The following is an 18,037-nucleotide window of genomic DNA, read 5'->3' as shown; positions in this document are numbered from 1 at the left end:
CTGGAACCTTCCCCTCCGACTCCGTTATCTGCTGCACTGGGCAGCCTGGATCAGAGCCACAAGGGTGAAAGTGAGCCCGTCAGCCTTCTCCGGGAATCGTTTACAGGTCACTTTTAATATGCAGACATGGCCAAGATGGAGTGTAACAGAGGTCATGAACATTTCCTTGAAGATATGCCAGTTCTCTGGAAATGAATGATACATCAAAAAGCCATTCATCACCGTATCCCCCACAGATCAGTGCCAGTGCTTTGCCCACAAGCTGCTGCTGCTGTCATTGTGTTGGACTCAGATTCAGGTTAGATCCGTAAACCGTAACAGGGTCTCCTTTTATGGCTTTAATGGGTGTTTCTGTGCATTAATACGTCAAATCCTGGAATCACGAGGACTTCAAAGCCAACACTTAGCTTTCATCCTGTTGATTGTGAGGTGGCTTTGCATGTGACAGTGCAGAACAGGGAGCTGAATCATCTCATTTCGAGCCTATGTTAACTCTGCATCTGATGTTCAGTTTCTTGAGCTTTTTTTTTTTTTCCTTCTGCCTCCTCAGGAATTCTCCTTCCCCCAAGTGTGGTGCAGCAACCAGCAGCCCCTGCACTGTGCCTTCTCTCTGGAGAGATACAGCCCTGCCACCGCCCAGCTCTCCTGCAAAATCAGCGTGCGGCAGGTCAAAGGCCACGAGCAGATTCTGCAGGTCTACACGACCGTGGCCGAGGTGAGGCTCTGCAGCTGCGGGAGGCGTCACTTTTTCACTCAACCTTTATGTAACCTTCCTGGAGTGTGTCCACTGACAGCAGGGCCAGCTCTCCTGAGCTTGCACTGTGTATTAATAGAGCAAGGAGGACACTCCTTCTTTTTTCTTCACAGATTTATGTTTAAGGTGGCGAAAATCAACTACAGAGACTCAGATGTTCTCACTATTTACCGTGTTTGTAACCCTTATTTCTCCAGGGAGACATATGTTCCAGCAAATAGCCTGCTACAAATGCACCTCCACCTGGCAGCTGCCCACTGTAGCAGTCTCCCCTCATCTGCGAAGCAGCTCCAGTGGAGCAGCGAGGAGTCACAAATGCTCACTCAAGAGCACCTTGGCAGCGGTGGCTGAGGGAGAGGACCAGTCACAAAGGTGGCCAACACACAGGAGAAATCTTTACAATTACTTTCTACGCCTGGAAGAACTTCCACATTCAGCTCCACATTCGGTGCTGTGGTTTTATGGCTGCTCTCCTTTAGCTTGAGCCATTCATCCATGTTTCATCCTGACTTTTTCTACCAAATTTCCAAACAGCCAATGAAGAGTAAATGCTAATTGATATGCATCTCCGTCCACGGCTCTTATGCAAATGTTAAGAGACGGAACATCCAGATCTACAGCTGGTGCTGCTCATTATCCAGTCAGGTTTGATTAAACCCAACTGGAAGAGGAGGACACAATGAAACGAAGAGCTCCGGTCACAGAAAATGGTTTCTACTCCTCACAGATCAGAGTTCTGTGGTGCAAAGTCGGCTCAACATATCCAGCTTTGAACAAACCCTAACGGTGGACCTCTCACTAAGCGGTGCTACGAAGCTGCTAACCAGCTCGTTAATTCAACCCAGGTTTTCCAGTTATGTGCGTGGTCCTGTAAAAGGGGAGGGGCTAACATCAGATGACCAATCACAATCATTACCTCTAACCAGCTGGAAAGCTGCTGCAGCCAAAGTAGGAAGAGAAGATGAAAAGCAGTTTATGTTGAAATGATCAGCTGATTAATATCACTGCAGTGTCCTGAAAGCATCAACAGAGCTGACGGTCTGCAGTTGTTAAATGTGTTGAAGGAACGTGTTCCAGGGGCGGAAGTTTCAGTTTTATACAACTTTAAGTTGCAGTCAGTGGTCTTATTGTTCATCTTCTGTCGTCCAGGCTCCAGAGTACTAAACAAAAAGGGTTCCAAGGATGTTAATGAGTTTTTGAAAGAATTCACGAGATGAAGGCATCATTTTACAGTCCGGTGACTTTGATTTGCTGCACACTGCTGAACTGTATGAGAGAACAGCAAGGAAACCATTTATGCCTTTAATAACAAACGTAATTCACGTTAATTCCAGTCTTTAAAAAGTCAAACGTCCCTTCAGTTGAGATATTCCTCATTAAGATGCTGCTCACATAAAGTCAAACGGTGAAATCGCTTTTTGACTCCAGTGCAAACGTAATGTCGTCGCTTTTGTTTTTTCATTTTCTAAGAGGACACCGGTTGATCTCATCGTTGCCAAGGTGATCCAACACCTTAAGACGTCGACTGGCTTTGTGCAACGAGCTGGGAATCGAGTTGCATTTTTGATTAACACTTTGAGGTTGTGAATAAAGAAAATTGAAAGAACCTACATATAAAAGGAAAAAAATCTTGAAGACTTTGAGTAAATCGACTAAAGGAAACGACCTCTGACCTTGGACTGATTAAAGTGGCTCCCCGCCTGAGACTGGAAGCAATAAAACCCCAGGACTGAGCGTCTTCTCAGACATGATGAAACTTTGCAGATTTTTCTCCCAGAGATGCCATAAATTCCAGAGGAAGCGCTCTCTCTGGTGGATGTCCACCGCAGTTGTTGTTTTTTTCCTTCCCAAAACTACCGGCTTCTTCTGCAGAACGCAGCCTCTGCCGCCACCTGCTGGAGACGAGTTTTTTCGCTTTAAACCAGTTTGTGGAAATGCATCGAATTGACTTTTCTGGTTTTGCAGCTTTCCAAAAGATGGCCTCAGATTTCCTGAACTGAAGTTCCGACACTCAGACACTGCTTTGTCGTGTTGCTACTTTTCTCCTCCTTTTTCTGCACAGCTTTTTTTGTCTTTTGCAAATGTTGAAGAAAAGCAGGTGCATGAAAAGACATTAATCACCATCAGCCACACAGCCCATATTTAACTTGGGATGCTTGCTGCCTTCAGCTTTGCTTCCACTGCCCCAGCAGAGCGACAGGTTAATGTTGCTGTGAAGCAGATGTGTTTTACAGCGTCAGCACACAGGCAGCTTCCCATTCAGCCACATCACTCACAACTCAGTCCTAACAAAGAACGTCATGCCACAGCTGCAGCTGTTTGTCAGCTGTGCACGTGGACACGGTCCATCACGGCTCCGTGCACGTTGAAAGCAGAGCAGGTAACTCTCCTGCTTCTGGGACTGAGCAGGAGACTGTCGAGCAACGTTTCTATTTCAGCACCGGCTGTGGCTTCCAGCCTTTTTTAGCTCATGGTTTATAGATTACAGACAGAGAAAGTTTGGCTTTTTCACGGAACAAACAGAACTCAAACTGCTTTAAAGAGTTGCTGACAAGTACGAAAGCATTGTTGTTGTTGCTGTGGTCCTCGTTGTGCTTTTTTGTCCTTCTCCCCCTTGCAGGTGCAGGATTAAGAATGCAGTGATACTGCCACCATCTGTCTGACAGCAGCTCCTCTTCATCAGGGGAAACTCTCTGCTGGACATGAATCAGTCTATTTCATGGAAATGTTGTCATGCACTGATACTCCTTCTTAAATCTTCTGCCTCAAAGCTTGAATGGTGTGTTTTAAAGTCTGTTCCACAGGGTTGTTTGTCCAGAACCACCAGCATTAACCGAACCATTAGAGGCTGCTGTATCTCACCGGCTTTGTCTCAGTGGTTCACAGTTCAGATGCAGGTGTCTTACAGAGTTAAACGTACTGTCTGAATGGTCCTGACCCAGTAAACCCTCATCATCTGCCTCCCCAGGCCACTTAAAACGAGCTAGAAGCAGCATTTTCCAGCGGCCTCTGACCTCAGCTCTGTTTCTGCTCTGTTCCGTCAGGGTGAAAAGGAGTCGGTTCCGTTTTTTATGCAGACAGACTGCACCATCACGTCCCAAACGGGGCCCAAGGCCTTTAAAATCCCCCTGTCCATCCGCCAGAGGATCTGTGCCACCTTTGACACTGCCAACGCCAAGGGCAAGGACTGGCAACTCTTAGCCCAAAAACTCCACTTAGACCGGTGAGTGTGAGCAGGGATGTGGGTAAGGTGTGAGTTAAAGTGAGGTAAGGATCACTGGTAGGCATGAAGAACAGCTGTGCAGCACACTTCTCCTGTGAGTGTCGACGACCTCCTGAATGTTGCAGCTTCTCCTCGTGTTTTCTCAGCAGTAGGAGACAGCCGTGATTATCTGGCTGTACAGCACCTAAGTGATTGTGTTGTCCACTGGATGCTGGGGAACTTTAGACACTCTGCTGGGTTCTCCTGGCTTTAATATCTAATTTCCTTTTGAGAAATAAAGAGCGTGATATCAAAGGCATCTCATTTCACTCAGCGGTATCGGTCTGATCTATCTGCGATAACTAACTTATTACCCGGCCGCTCTTCTTTTGAAATATTCATTTATGATGAGGCCCCACGCTGGAATTCACTCAAGCAAGTGGTTTTCTTTGCTTGCTCCTCGCTCACGGCTCAGATAATTTCCTGTTAAGTGCTCGATTCATGAGACACAGGTACCTAAAAGTCCTGTGGGATTCCAAATCCAGATAAGCTCTCCTCTCCAAGTCAGGCGGCTTTTAACTGAGCCCGATGTGACTGGTAGCTGCAGCTTTAATGTTGCTTGTTGTGATTCCTGTTGGAAAGCAGCAGCAGTGATACACTGCCCCCAACTGGACTCACTGCTAAATTATACAAGAAGGCATTGTACCGCATTGGCATGGCAACAAGCTCTATTTTATTTCACTTAAGCAGAACCTGACGGAGAAATCCAAGCAAACTCCGTTTGCCTGTAATTACTGGTGACTTGTGATGTTAATTTATTCTTGATTATGTTTCTAATTGTCTTGAAAGGTCACACTCTTTGTTTTAGCTCCGTGAAAAAGCAGATGGTGTTTTTACTGCTGCGAGACACAGTTTATTTCAAGCCATTTATGACTGCAGACAGATATGAGCTCATTTTCAGGAAGTAAAGTAAAAAAAAACATGTTTTTCTGGTTTAGATTTTGTACTGAAATGTATGTGGAAAAGTATTCTTCTATAATCTTCCATACATAATAAGTGCTGTTAATGTTTTCTGTGTGGAGATCTTTAAAGCCTTGTGCTGGGATATCATGAAAACGGTTGTGTTTGGTGTAATTTCACATAGTTTCTGTTTGTTTTGGGTTCCAGCAGAGCTGGTAAACTGTGCTTTAAGCCTTCAGCCACCCTTCATGTCTTTGTTTTTCCAGGATGAAACATTAAAATATCTGTCTTCAGGAATAGTTCTCCAGGCTTCTTGAAGGACATCCCAAAGCTCTTCTTTGGATGTGGGCTGCCTTTTGTTCCGTTCTCTGTCAGATGATCCCACACTGCTTCAATAATGTTGAGGTCCGGGCTCTGGGGAGGATTCATCCCTCCATAAGACCTGTTGCCACTGATTTTCAGTCCACTTCTTGTGTCATTTGGCACAGCTCAGCCTTTTCTCCCTGTTTCCCTTCCTTAAGAACGGCTTCTTGACAGCCACCCTTCCATGGAGACCATTTCTGATGAGGCTTGGGCCAACAGTAGATGGATCAGCTGAAGGTCCAGATGCATCTCTCAGGTCTTTGCTGGATTGTTTCCTCTTTCTTCAGAACATCACCAGATTATAGGGTTCATCCCTTGTTCAAGCTTGAATAATTCATGGTACAGCATTTAACTTTCCTTTCCTCTGAAAATTCTCGGGTACAAGAACTGGACTGAAAGTTAGTAAAAAGAGTCGAAGAAAAACTTTGAAAGACCTTCAGGAAACCTGGAGAATTGTTGCTCAAGATCACTTCAGACGATTACAAGACAGTCTGCAACGTGTAAAGAAATGAGGGGTGGAAAAAGGCTTCTGCACAGTAAATACAGCACATGGGCACTGATAGAAGGTAACTGATAAGGAAACCTGACAGGATTCTCAGTTTTTGGCTTCTGCAGCGAAACACAAACAAATCAAGTCTATTTCTACAATTTCAACATGTTTCGCACGTTCTTCTCAGCCTTTACTGCCACATTACACATTTGCACACATTTGCAAGTAGCACCAAACCCAAGCAAGCGGTGGGTGAATTTAGAGGGAAAAGGTATTTTTAAATCACTAAACAGATGCAGCTAAACTAAAACAACATCCGCTCACATTACGCAGCAGAGGCTTGTGATACGGTGGTGTTTTCCAGCTAGTTTGATCTAATTTGGGCTTGTTCTGATGTTCACAGAACCCACTGATTGTCATATTTATTGATTTCACGCACTAACTGTGTCCCCGATTGAAAGAAAACTCATTTTGAATCTTCCTTTTTGTCAGCTAATGCCATGAAAAGATCAGAGCCAGCAGTGAAGTGATCCTGCTAATGAGTATTGTGTGTGAATCAAAGTCTGATTTATCCTCCTCGGTGCTGCTCAGCTCCACTGTTGTCCAAAAGCTCTTCGGTGACACGTGAGTGCAGCGTTTTAATGGGTGCCATAAAACAAACACATGCTGCGAATAACACAGATGAATAAAGAGTTATTTTAGTTTATTTTAACACAATCCAAACCTCCTGTCTCCAGAAATACTCACAGCAACAAAGAATGCGTGTTAATCCACAGCAGAAAATAGTCCCAGATAAACAGCAGTTTGATTGTTAATTTGTGAGGATATAAACGGTGAGAAGCCCACATTAACTCTTGTCCCTGGTGCTGTGCCCCTCCACAGAAACCTGGGCTATTTTGCAAAGCAGCGGAGCCCCTCTGCGGTCATTCTGAGCCTGTGGGAAGCTCGCCACCAGGACTCTGCTGACCTCGACTCTCTAGCCAGCGCCCTGGAGGAGATTGGCAAGATCCACTCCAAAAGCTCCCCAAAGGACCAAGATGAAGCAGAGCCTGACATCAATCACATCCATGTGGGCAGTCTGTGTGGAACGGGCAAACTGACCAATGAGAAGAGCGAGGACACGGCTCCTGAATACACCGGCTGAGAGGAGAGCGGTGAGTGCAAAGCGACAGACTGAGGCATTTCTGTGTGTGCGCGCACAGCCGGTGATGGACAACACGCTGCGGCGGTGCGCCCGAAAGGTCAGGAGGTTGTCGGTGAGCGGACTGTGCCAGCGGTCGGCGAGCCGAGCGACCGCAGCAGGCCGAGGTGAGACGGCGCCTGTCGTGGATCCGCCCTTCTCTTTTCAGAATCGGCCTGTGGATGGACTGTAAATCTTTTTCTGCCTTTCCACTCAGTTCTCAAGCTCCTTTCAAACTTATTCTTTTTCGGTTCTTTCGTTTCGAGTTGATGTGGATGAATTCCTTTGGGTCTACTATTAGAAGAGAGGGGAGCCGCTTTTCTCCCCTCATTCCCCTGCAGTCCCGGCACAAGCTGGTCACATGTGCATATAGGTTCTTATATGCAGGTAAAGTGACACAACATAGTTTTACACTCACCTCTATTTGATTTCCCACCTTCCTCCCTTTCAGAACAAATGAATGAGAGCTTAAAAGCTACTTTTTCACCTCCACTATTCTGTTTTTAAAGGGAAGCTGCTGATTGCTTATATATTGTGATAGTGAACTTTCAAAGCCAGATATCTCACGATTTCCATTTTTGTGTCTTAAAAAAATCCAAAAAGTCTACTGGAAGTTTGGTACTTGTGTTATTTATTCATTTACAGACAAAAAAAAACACAAAAAAAGAGAGAACAAGCTGTGGTGTAATGTGGCCGAGGAAGATTTCTAACCCTGGCTTTACAGTTCGTGACGGTTTCCTCCGCTGGCAGACAGACAGCATGGCAAACATCACTTCCTGGCACCGCGAGGAGCGTAACGCCGCATCTTATCACCCAAATCCGCCCCCAGACCTCGTATCAGACCAACACACCCGGCTGCCCCCCCCACACACACACACAGGCTGACCCACTGCATTCATGGACCAGTTGAATGACTGAAATACTCCAGAGCAGCAGCCAGGTGGCAGCATATTAGCCAGCAGCTTCACACCGGAAGCATCTATTACCTGGAAGTAGTTTTCACTGCTGAGTCATTAAAAGCATTCACAGCTAAACAATGCAAAGTTCTGCTGGAGAAACACAGCAGCAGCAGCACGAAAAACCCTCCCCACATACCAATCTGATGGCATCAGTGGGAAGGACGCCAGGGTCCAGAGTTTCTCTCAGTCCGAACACCCTCAGATGGCCTCGGTCCACGCCCCGACTGCTCAGAACCTTTATATCATGCAGTGGTCGTAAAGTTAAAGCTGATCAGTGTAATTAAACATTTAAATAGACTAAATATGACAGAAGAGTGGTGCGTTTGGTTTCCATCCAACTGCAGAGCCAATTTAAGGGAAATTCCGCTTCATTCCGGTTTCTACCCCCCTAGTTTTTTAAGGTCAGCAGGTAGTTTTACTCATTAAACACAGAGTCACTGAGAGCAGTCCAGTGGAGCCACAGAAAAGAGCAGTAAAAGCTGCCGTTTGACAAAGTTTCACACCTCGTGTTCATGTCCCCAGGTTTGGATTCATCAACACACTTTCATATCAGCTGAGCTTAAAGGAAAACTTTAACTCCAATATTCCACCTTTTATCACTCTGTTCAGAGCTTTTCTTTTAAAACGTGAACATGCACAAAAAGCAGGAGGATGCTTTTTTAATTCATTAAAGAACCCACACCGATCCGATTTTAAATAAGCCCAATGAGGTCCTGTCCCAGAACTTTCCCCAAATCAATCCTCTCATACGAACAATCTCTGCTGGACTAAGAATTTAAAGCTGTAACCACCCACCTTACTGGGTGCGATAAGAAAATCAGAAACACTTCTTCATCTTTCCAGCCATGACAGGCTCGCATAACTGATTTACACATCTAACATTTGAAAAGATAAAAGTAATTTTTTTGTCCATAATCCAACCCAACATCTCAAATTCAAATAGTTCTGCAGATTTTTAGGTAAAAACGTGTATTTTACAAATGTCTCCCAGCTGTTTATCAGGAATTAGATGGTGACTTTGAATGCATCACTGAGTATTTCTGACCTTCTAATATATTTAAGTGGTTTCATCCTGCCATCTATACATTTCTGATCAAGTTATTGTCATCTTTTTGTGTGATTTAAGCTGGTGATGAATGTGAAAGGCAATCTTTAATTTCTTTTTTCCCCAACATTATTGTTTCCAGACTAAATATGACAGAAGAGTGGTGCGTTTGGTTTCCATCCAACTGCAGAGCCAATTTAAGGGAAATTCCGCTTCATTCCGGTTTCTACAACCCTAGTTTTTTAAGGTCAGCAGGTAGTTTTACTCATTAAACACAGAGTCACTGAGAGCAGTCCAGTGGAGCCACAGAAAAGAGCAGTAAAAGCTGCCGTTTGACAAAGTTTCACACCTCGTGTTCATGTCCCCAGGTTTGGATTCATCAACACACTTTCATATCAGCTGAGCTTAAAGGAAAACTTTAACTCCAATATTCCACCTTTTATCACTCTGTTCAGAGCTTTTCTTTTAAAACGTGAACATGCACAAAAAGCAGGAGGATGCTTTTTTAATTCATTAAAGAACCCACACCGATCCGATTTTAAATAAGCCCAATGACGTGAGGTCCTGTCCCAGAACTTTCCCCAAATCAATCCTCTCATACGAACAATCTCTGCTGGACTAAGAATTTAAAGCTGTAACCACCCACCTTACTGGGTGCGATAAGAAAATCAGAAACACTTCTTCATCTTTCCAGCCATGACAGGCTCGCATAACTGATTTACACATCTAACATTTGAAAAGATAAAAGTCATTTTTTGTCCATAATCCAACCCAACATCTCAAATTCAAATAGTTCTGCAGATTTTTAGGTAAAAACGTGTATTTTACAAATGTCTCCCAGCTGTTTATCAGGAATTAGATGGTGACTTTGAATGCATCACTGAGTATTTCTGACCTTCTAATATATTTAAGTGGTTTCATCCTGCCATCTATACATTTCTGATCAAGTTATTGTCATCTTTTTGTGTGATTTAAGCTGGTGATGAATGTGAAAGGCAATCTTTAATTTCTTTTTTCCCCAACATTATTGTTTCCTTAACTGTGACTAAATGGATTTTACTTTGTATACCTGCAAGCAAAGAGTGTCAAAAAATGGAAAAATGTGCTTCTGTTATGCTTTGCGGTGGCTTATGTTGCACTGAGGGCGTCCTGTCTGTAATGTACACCCCATCTCATTCAACACCCCCCCCCCCAGTCCAGATGTGCTCCAGCTATGTCTACTGTATCTCATTAATGTGTCCAAGTCCATTTACAGATGTCATTTCCAGAAAAGTTTGGGAAGTTTTCTAAAATGTAATAAAAAAAAAAAAAAAAGAAAAATTGTCATTTGTTGATTCATTTGAATCTTTATTTAACCAATGAAAAAAATTACTTAAAAAAGATTTTCAGTGTCTTCTTGATTGACAATTTAAAACGATTAAATGCAAAGTAAAATCTGATGCAGCAAAACACATTTTTAAAAGTTATTTGAAAGGCAAAGAAAGACTTTAAAGACTTATAGAATATACAAGTGACTCTTTTCTGGAGGATTCTCCAGCCTGCAGATTACCTGGTTGGGCATAAAAAGGAGCATCCACTGAAGGTTTAAATGGGTCGTGACTAAACACTGGCCCAAACACAGTCAGAAAATCATCAATAAGGTTCCCAAAAAGTATTTCTCAATATAAAACTGCAAAGAACTTCGGTCTTTCAGCATCCTCTGCAGTGCATAATATTCTGAAAAGCCTGATCCTCAAGTCTATCTCTAATATTCAGAAATACAACTTGGAGCTGTATTACACAAGTAGGAAGCCATGTGGAGAAAAGCCATCCAGGATGTAATCAGTGACAGGCCTGTAAGTCGGCGTCTGGGATGGTACGAGGCTTCATCCACTTGCATGTGAGACGGTGCCACTGATGCAGACGTGTTTGGTGCAATCAAAGTGAGTCTTTTTCTAACTGGTCTGAGTTTATTTCATTAGGACGACGTCGCACCTCATCCTGCGCAGCTTCCAGCAGCTTCATAAATGCATGATGTGTGGCCTGTCTGCGGTCCACATCTGTCTGCTAGTTAAAAAAGCTTCATAAAGAGACTCAGACGGCAACAACCACACACTGCTGAGCCTCTGAAACACAGGAAAAAAGCCGAATCCGCAGCTCCCAAACCGTGAAAAAGCTGATAAACGCGCCTCTGTCCCAGCTCCTTTCCAGTGTGCTGCTGCATCATTTTTTAAATCTGTTCATATTAAAAAAAAGAGAAGAAGAAGAAGTTGGTCAGATGCATTTCAGAAATGTTCCGAACTTTACTGTTTTTTAATCTTAAGCACACACACACAGACACATTCTCACCAAGTATAATCCTGTGGTGTTAGACACTGTTTCATAGGAGGTAAAGCCCCCCCCCATCACTTCCTGTCCCATGCTCTTCTTTGCTTCACGCATGGCCTTGGGCTTCATATCACTATTCTTGTGCCTTGTTTAACTACTGTAAATGATGAATGTTGTAAAGTACAGACGGGAAAGAAAAAAAAGAATAATCAATCACACTGACATACATTTAAAGGTATTAGTTGAAGAAGTATTTAAGATTATAATATTGAATAGGCTGCTGAGCTTTTCTAGTGCTGGACATCTATGTTTGGTAATGCCAGGGCAGCTTTGTGGTATACTGTATCTATAATTATGGACATTTTGGATGTTTTCTGTACAGTAGAATTTGCAAATGTATATGCAGCCTTTTGGAAATAAATGTACAGCTGAAAGATCAAAATGTCTCAAGTTATTTTGGATCGTGCAGTGAAACTTGCCAAGAATATATTTTTCATTATCTTCCTCATATGGCATGAATTATTATGTAAATGTGGGAGTTCAGACTGCGATCTCGTCACTCCCTGCAGGGAAAATGAAGGCCTGCACGGCAGAGATTTGCCAGTGACAACAATAATTTGCGGTCTGAGGGAGTGTTGAGCTTTTGAAGTGTTTTATCTTCCATGTAAAAAGTGTAAATGCAGACATGTTGCAGTAGTTCAGGCATCATTTCTTTATATTTTGCACCAAAGTGTTCTTGCACAGCTCAGTGGGAGTGAAGGTAAATAAAAAGACAACATAACATACATGCAAACATGACTTTCTAATATAATCTGTTAATATACGCACATTAATTTGTTTCTTTCCTAAAACGCTGGCAGAGTTTGAAACGTTCTGAAATGCAGCAGCCGCATCAAATTTGCTCTTTAGCTATTAAAAGCATCTTTTTGCATATAAACCTGCATAAAGAGCTGAAGCAGATGCTTCAGTTATTGCCACAGACTGCTTCTGTTTTCATCACTGTGCACTAAAACCTCTGCTAGTTCCTGCCACAGATTTCTCTCTTCATACCTAAACTGAGGAAGAAGCTCAGCTAAGCACCAGATTGTATGAGTAATGGATGAGGAGCGAACGACAAGCTGTATTCTGATGAAATGATGGGTGAGGAAATACCAAAAGGTGAACTGGAAGCGTGGGATACAGTAGCGCTAACGAGATCAGCCCTTCTACTTCTGACCTACAATGCTTTTTATTTGTGTGTCAGGGACTAAAACAGAGGCTAAACTGACCGCTTCACCTGCTCATGACTGCAAAACCATGTCCGTGATATCATCTGCTTTCCAACTCTGACTGTTAGCATTAGCATTAGCCAGTTACTGTCACTGTTAGCATAAAAGCTGTTGTGACATCAGCTTGTGGGTGACTCAGCCTGACTTTAGCCCTGTACACACCCACGTGGGTATTTTGACAGCCACAAATATTACCCTGCATTTCTGTAACCTTTACATGCCGCCTGTTTTTCACACGGGACATCTGATAGTGCGCCTTTATCTCCATGTTTTAGGTCAGAATATGGGCCGGTCTCCCCTTTGTGATCATGGACCGGACTCAGGGAGCTCTGCTGCTCACCTTGCTAACAACACCTTTTAAATGTCTTCACTTAAATGCAGTTTCTCACTGGCTGTGTGACGGAGCAGAGGCATCAGACTGCAATATGAAGTGTACTGCTGCACAAAACACTCGAGCACAGCATCCAATGCTGCCGGGTTTGGATCTGACGCATTCAAACCTTGTCTTGGTGGGACAACGTTGAGAATGCGGTGGTTTTCCCTGAAGAATGGCAGCTATGTCCGGGACATTCCTGTTGTGTGCTGACACCTAAAACAACTCAAGCATCAAAGATGCCACAACAGTTCCAGCGAGAGTTGTGGATATTTTCCACACCTCTGCATCAGACAGTTTTCTTCATCTCTAATTGTTCTCAGCTGCAGAACATCCATGCAGCGACACAGTCTACAGTCTGTTCCAATGCTGTGTGGCACCAAAGCACCGAGTTACACAGATCCAGCCTGTGTTACGGTCAAAATTCACAGTATTTGAAACCACTGTGAAGTTTTTGAGGTTTGAGGTGAAGAATAGCTTCTAGCTTAGCTCATTATGAAACCTTCTGCTTCTCCAAACTGAGTGCCCTGCTTTAAAAGATTAACTATCCTTTTCATTTGGCTTTTAGAAACTTACTCACTTTAGAAACTGTTCGTATCTGCGAAGCTAAAATATAAAACAACAGAGCCTCCCTCTGGCTGATCCAGAAGTCTGTGAGAAAATTACCCTGCTTTCTGCCTGATTTATTACCTGAGCAAACTCTTTCCTAATGACTTTCTGGTCATAGTCAGTTGTTTTGCATCTTTGAGACAGAAACTGTTACTTTTGTCTAAAAAACACTGCGAAGACGAGAGAAACTGGCAACACAGATGGCAAGGAGCTGAACTGAAACCAGCAGGAGGAGATTTAATGCAAGAGCCTCTCACACGTTCATTTTCATTACACATCACATCGCTTTTAGATCCAACCGAGCCTGAACATTTAAACCAGCTGGGATGTTGTTGAGATCAGGAAACATCCGGACACCACAAAGTCTGTCAGGACAAGACAATCCCTTTTCTTCAGATGAGAAATCGAGTTGAAGAAGATCCTGAGCTGCTGTCGACATGTTGTAGTTCAGTCAATATGTTTTAGCCACACTTTGTCACCTCTGCAGTCACACTCTTAATGTATTACCGCCCCACATACAGCTCCTTCTGTCACACATTCTCACCTGTCAGTCAATCTGCAGATTTACTTACTTACCTAATTTCTTCACATTTTGCTTCCAAGCAGCCAGACTTTCTTGTATGTCTGGGTGCAGTGAGTCCTACTTGTCACAAAGACTCATCATTTGTTCCCATTTCTTTGGTTGCATCTATAAAAAAATGCCAAAGACAAGACAGACAAAGAAAAGTGTTTTTGCACCAACAAGATGAGCTATTAGTCGAAAGCTTTTCTCAGCATGGTGCGCAGGAACAAAAAGGACAAAAGAAGAAGTGTCAGGCCTAAAAAACTATCTGCAGCAGATGAACAGGATCTGAAAGTGATGTCCTTAAGAAAGAGGAAAAAATCCAGCTGTGACCTGACAGGACCTGAGAGATGCATCTGGACCTTCAGCTGATCCATCTACTGTTGGCCCAAGCCTCATCAGAAATGGTCTCCATGGAAGGGTGGCTGTCAAGAAGCCGTTCTTAAGGAAGGGAAACAGGGAGAAAAGGCTGAGCTGTGCCAAATGACACAAGAAGTGGACTGAAAATCAGTGGCAACAGGTCTTATGGAGGGATGAATCCTCCCCAGAGCCCGGACCTCAACATTATTGAAGCAGTGTGGGATCATCTGACAGAGAACGGAACAAAAGGCAGCCCACATCCAAAGAAGAGCTTTGGGATGTCCTTCAAGAAGCCTGGAGAACTATTCCTGAAGACTCCTTAAAGAAATGACAGAAAGCTTGTCTCAGAGGGTTCAGAATGAGTTGGAGAATAAAGGAGCTCAGACCAGATATTCACTTTAAAGCTGCTGAGAACTGATAAAAAACTCTGTTCATGTTCATATTTCAATGGGACTCTTCACCTTGGCATCTAATAACAGCATGAAGACAGACAGAAGCAACTTTATCTGCTCCACTGAAGGGAAAGTGAAAGCCTGGTGGTTTTCCCTCCTTCGGTAAAACCACACTGATGACCTGCAGTGCTCGTTGCTGACAGATCAAACTGAGGAGAAGAACTTAGACCTCGTTCATTCTCTGAATGTGTGGCTCTTTCCTCACGATGCCTTCATGTTGAGGGCATTTCAGCTTTTAATGGGTTAAGGTGTCAGTGGATTTGGAGTTTTCCTAAAAAGTATCTATTTTCTTTGTCTTTTCTGTTTAATACCTCATGTTTTTGGTTCCACGTGCGCATTTCTGTGCACACTTGATGGTTTGTCAGTTTCGGTTTTCATTAAAACACAGAAAGGAAAGAGTTGATGTGTTTCCAGTTCAAAATATTCTCTTGCACCTCATGTCAGACGGATCCTTTGCATCCTCTCAGCGTAACCTTCCTCTTAAGTTCACACAAAAGAAAAAATATAGAAACTCTCCATATCATTAGAATCTTGACAGAGGTCCAAGCAGCGAGCAGAGAGCTGTGAATACAAAATTCATGTCTTATCTCGTAAAAATGGCAAAGAGCTGTGAGCCCCCTCCCTGGCCTTATCATCAAAAACACATGTTCCAGAAGTGTTCAGGAGTAAACAGTGTCAAAATTCACAAATCCAGCACACTCTGAGTGATGGGGAACCCATAACTGTCTGCTAAATGTAGAATAAGATGTTGATGAGCTGCAGACATGGAGGGTTGCATGGTTTCTATGGCTGTGAGCTCAGCAGCCCATGAAATCAGAAGCCACTCCACTATGAGGCTGATCTGTGAGTCCACGGCCCCGACAGCTCGTAATTGTCCACAGCTTGGGGCGGCGCGGCTGAAACAGGGTTTTATTTCCCTCCTCTTCAACCCGCATCCACACGCCCTCCACATCCACAGCCCACAGCTTCCTGCAGGGCTGCATATCTGCTCGCTGCAGACAACTGCTTGACAGATAATGTTAAACCTGCAAGTACAAACATGAGGTCTGTTAAACACTGTGTGACTATGCAGTTTGTGATGAGAGGATTTGTGGAACCTGTTCATTTTCCAGTGCAGCGCTCAGTCATCTGAAAAACATTGTACACAACCATCTGTTTGTAAAATAAAGCAGGTTTTGCAATAATGTGGTGAAGGATCGGTGGAAGCGTTGTTTCTGTTGAGAGAGTCAAACATAAAAACTAACCTTATTATTATAGTAGTATTAGTGGGCTGATGGTAAAGCCTCACAAAGCCACAGATGAACGAAGCCAAAGTTCTCAAAAATGCAACAAACTTAAATCTATGTGACAATTTATTTTTGTAGAAAGCTTAGTTTAAACTTGCAGAACATTCATAAAAGTTATGAATTATTGTTAATTGTTGAATTACTGTTATTATGAATTATTTTTAAACCTAGACCTTATTTCTGGCATGAAATACGTTCATCTACTCACTGAGAACAGTTTGGTGAAAGTCTGCGTCCTTCAGAAGATATTTAGATAACTGGAGATCCATATAACGGAGTGAACGGGGCTTAGAGCCTCTAAATAAGGCATTATCTGATCTTTATTTCACCAATACTTTAAGAAGAATGAATGAATGAACGTGTGCTATAGCTCTGTTAGCTCATAGCTGCTGTGTTGTTGTTATTGGCGGCTATCGGGGGGCTTATAGAGGGCTTTCTACACACTCATCTACTGGGATGACGTCATCGTCATCAGCTTATTCACTCCGGTAAGAACGTCCATCTTACTCAAAGTCGTCGTCCACGTCGTCAAAATCTGATAAATATCCTGCCATCAGTAGCAGACTACGCGTGTTGTTAGCCAACAGTCTCAGAGTTCCCCTTTAAGTGTTTGCAGCCCTGTTTTGATGTTTTGCTACTCATTTAGAACATGCTTATTTCGCTGGATGAGTCATACGATTTCATCTTAATGTGCATTTTTTGTGTTATTCCCATCTCTAAAAGTTTAAATTTGTTCTTGAAGAAGTGAAAACTTTGACCTGCAGGTGACTTCAAAGGAAAGTCAAGCAATAAAGACATTAAGAAGTCATTAAGAAAGCCTGCAGGCTTGTGTATGTAAGAGTGTATCAGAAAAAACTGACTCGAATCATGAAGTAAAAGTTGTAAAATCACACGATATAAGAGAGGAATCAGAACAGTGACTGTGGCAGTTATAAGAATCATTCTTCTAGGTTTTTTTAATTTACTGTCTGGTTTCTGTGTCTACAGAACCAATCATACCGTCGTGATTAACCACCGGGGGCTGCAGTTGTTGTTTCTCAGATGAATTAGTCATAATGAAGCTGCAGCCTTTACTGCTAAACTTCTTTTTCTGCGGTTGCTGCGAGAAAGACGGCGACGTGCCATTTTCTTTCTAGTTCTTGAGGTTGAACTAATAGTTTCAAAATGACAGAGTGATGCTGCAAAAAACAAGTGGCAAAGATACAGTCATGTGAAAAAAGAAAGTAAATCCTCACTCATTCTAAGCTTTTACACAACGCGACAGATTCTTAAAATAAATCACCTGGTTCTGTGAGGGAAAAACGTTTTTGTGACACTTTGGTCTCATAACTCCACAAGAAACTGTTGCAGACGTCTTGTGGTTTGTTCAGATTCGACCTTACAAACCTAAGCTGTGCTGCCATCTTCTTTTTAGAGAACAACTCTTCCAGATAAGCCACGCTAGTTCCAGATATGAAGGTAAATATGTATTAAAATGAAGAAAAATGTTGAATTTCACCACTATTTCACTGTCATGTGTCAACATTCAGACCCCCCCCCCTCCACACACACAAAGACATTGTGTTTCACTGTGGAAAATAAAGTTTTATTCACTTTTCCGAATCCTTCATTAACTTATATGCAAATACTGAAGAATCTTACAGGGTTGAGCTACGCTGTGGGTGCAGTTGGCTCATTTTTAACACCATTAACAAAGGGAAAACTGTGTGAAAACTGCACAAACACGGACTTTTACTCATGATCAGATTCTGCACAAACTGTTGTCTTCAGCAGAGGCAGAAAATGTAAAGTCCACAGCACTTTGGTGTAAAAGGTGTCGGAGTTTCCACTCAGACTTGATGGGGAAATGTGTACAAATCCATTTTAT

The 18,037-nt window shown here is 43.0% G+C and overlaps 1 protein-coding gene across 2 annotated transcripts in view; it reads left to right on the top strand.

The window, feature by feature from the left end:
- LOC140309379 (netrin receptor UNC5D-like) overlaps positions 1-8,557 on the top strand; it is a 194,136-nt gene extending 185,579 nt beyond the window's left edge. For both annotated transcript variants that reach the window (XM_072387219.1, XM_072387218.1), the window contains 3 exons: positions 551-715; positions 3,799-3,977; positions 6,652-8,557. In XM_072387219.1, the coding sequence (XP_072243320.1) occupies positions 551-715; positions 3,799-3,977; positions 6,652-6,913 (606 nt within the window). In that variant the 3' untranslated portion in view covers positions 6,914-8,557. The remainder of the gene's footprint in view (positions 1-550; positions 716-3,798; positions 3,978-6,651) is intronic.
- Positions 8,558-18,037: the final 9,480 nt, after the last annotated feature.

The sequence above is a fragment of the Leuresthes tenuis genome, unplaced genomic scaffold (assembly GCF_036924035.1).
Source record: "Leuresthes tenuis unplaced genomic scaffold, fLeuTen1.0.hap1 SCAF_6, whole genome shotgun sequence".
Classification (NCBI taxonomy): Eukaryota; Metazoa; Chordata; class Actinopteri; order Atheriniformes; family Atherinopsidae; genus Leuresthes; species Leuresthes tenuis.
The sequence above is the reverse complement of the archived record's forward strand: the minus strand, read 5'-3'. Positions and strand labels throughout refer to the sequence as shown.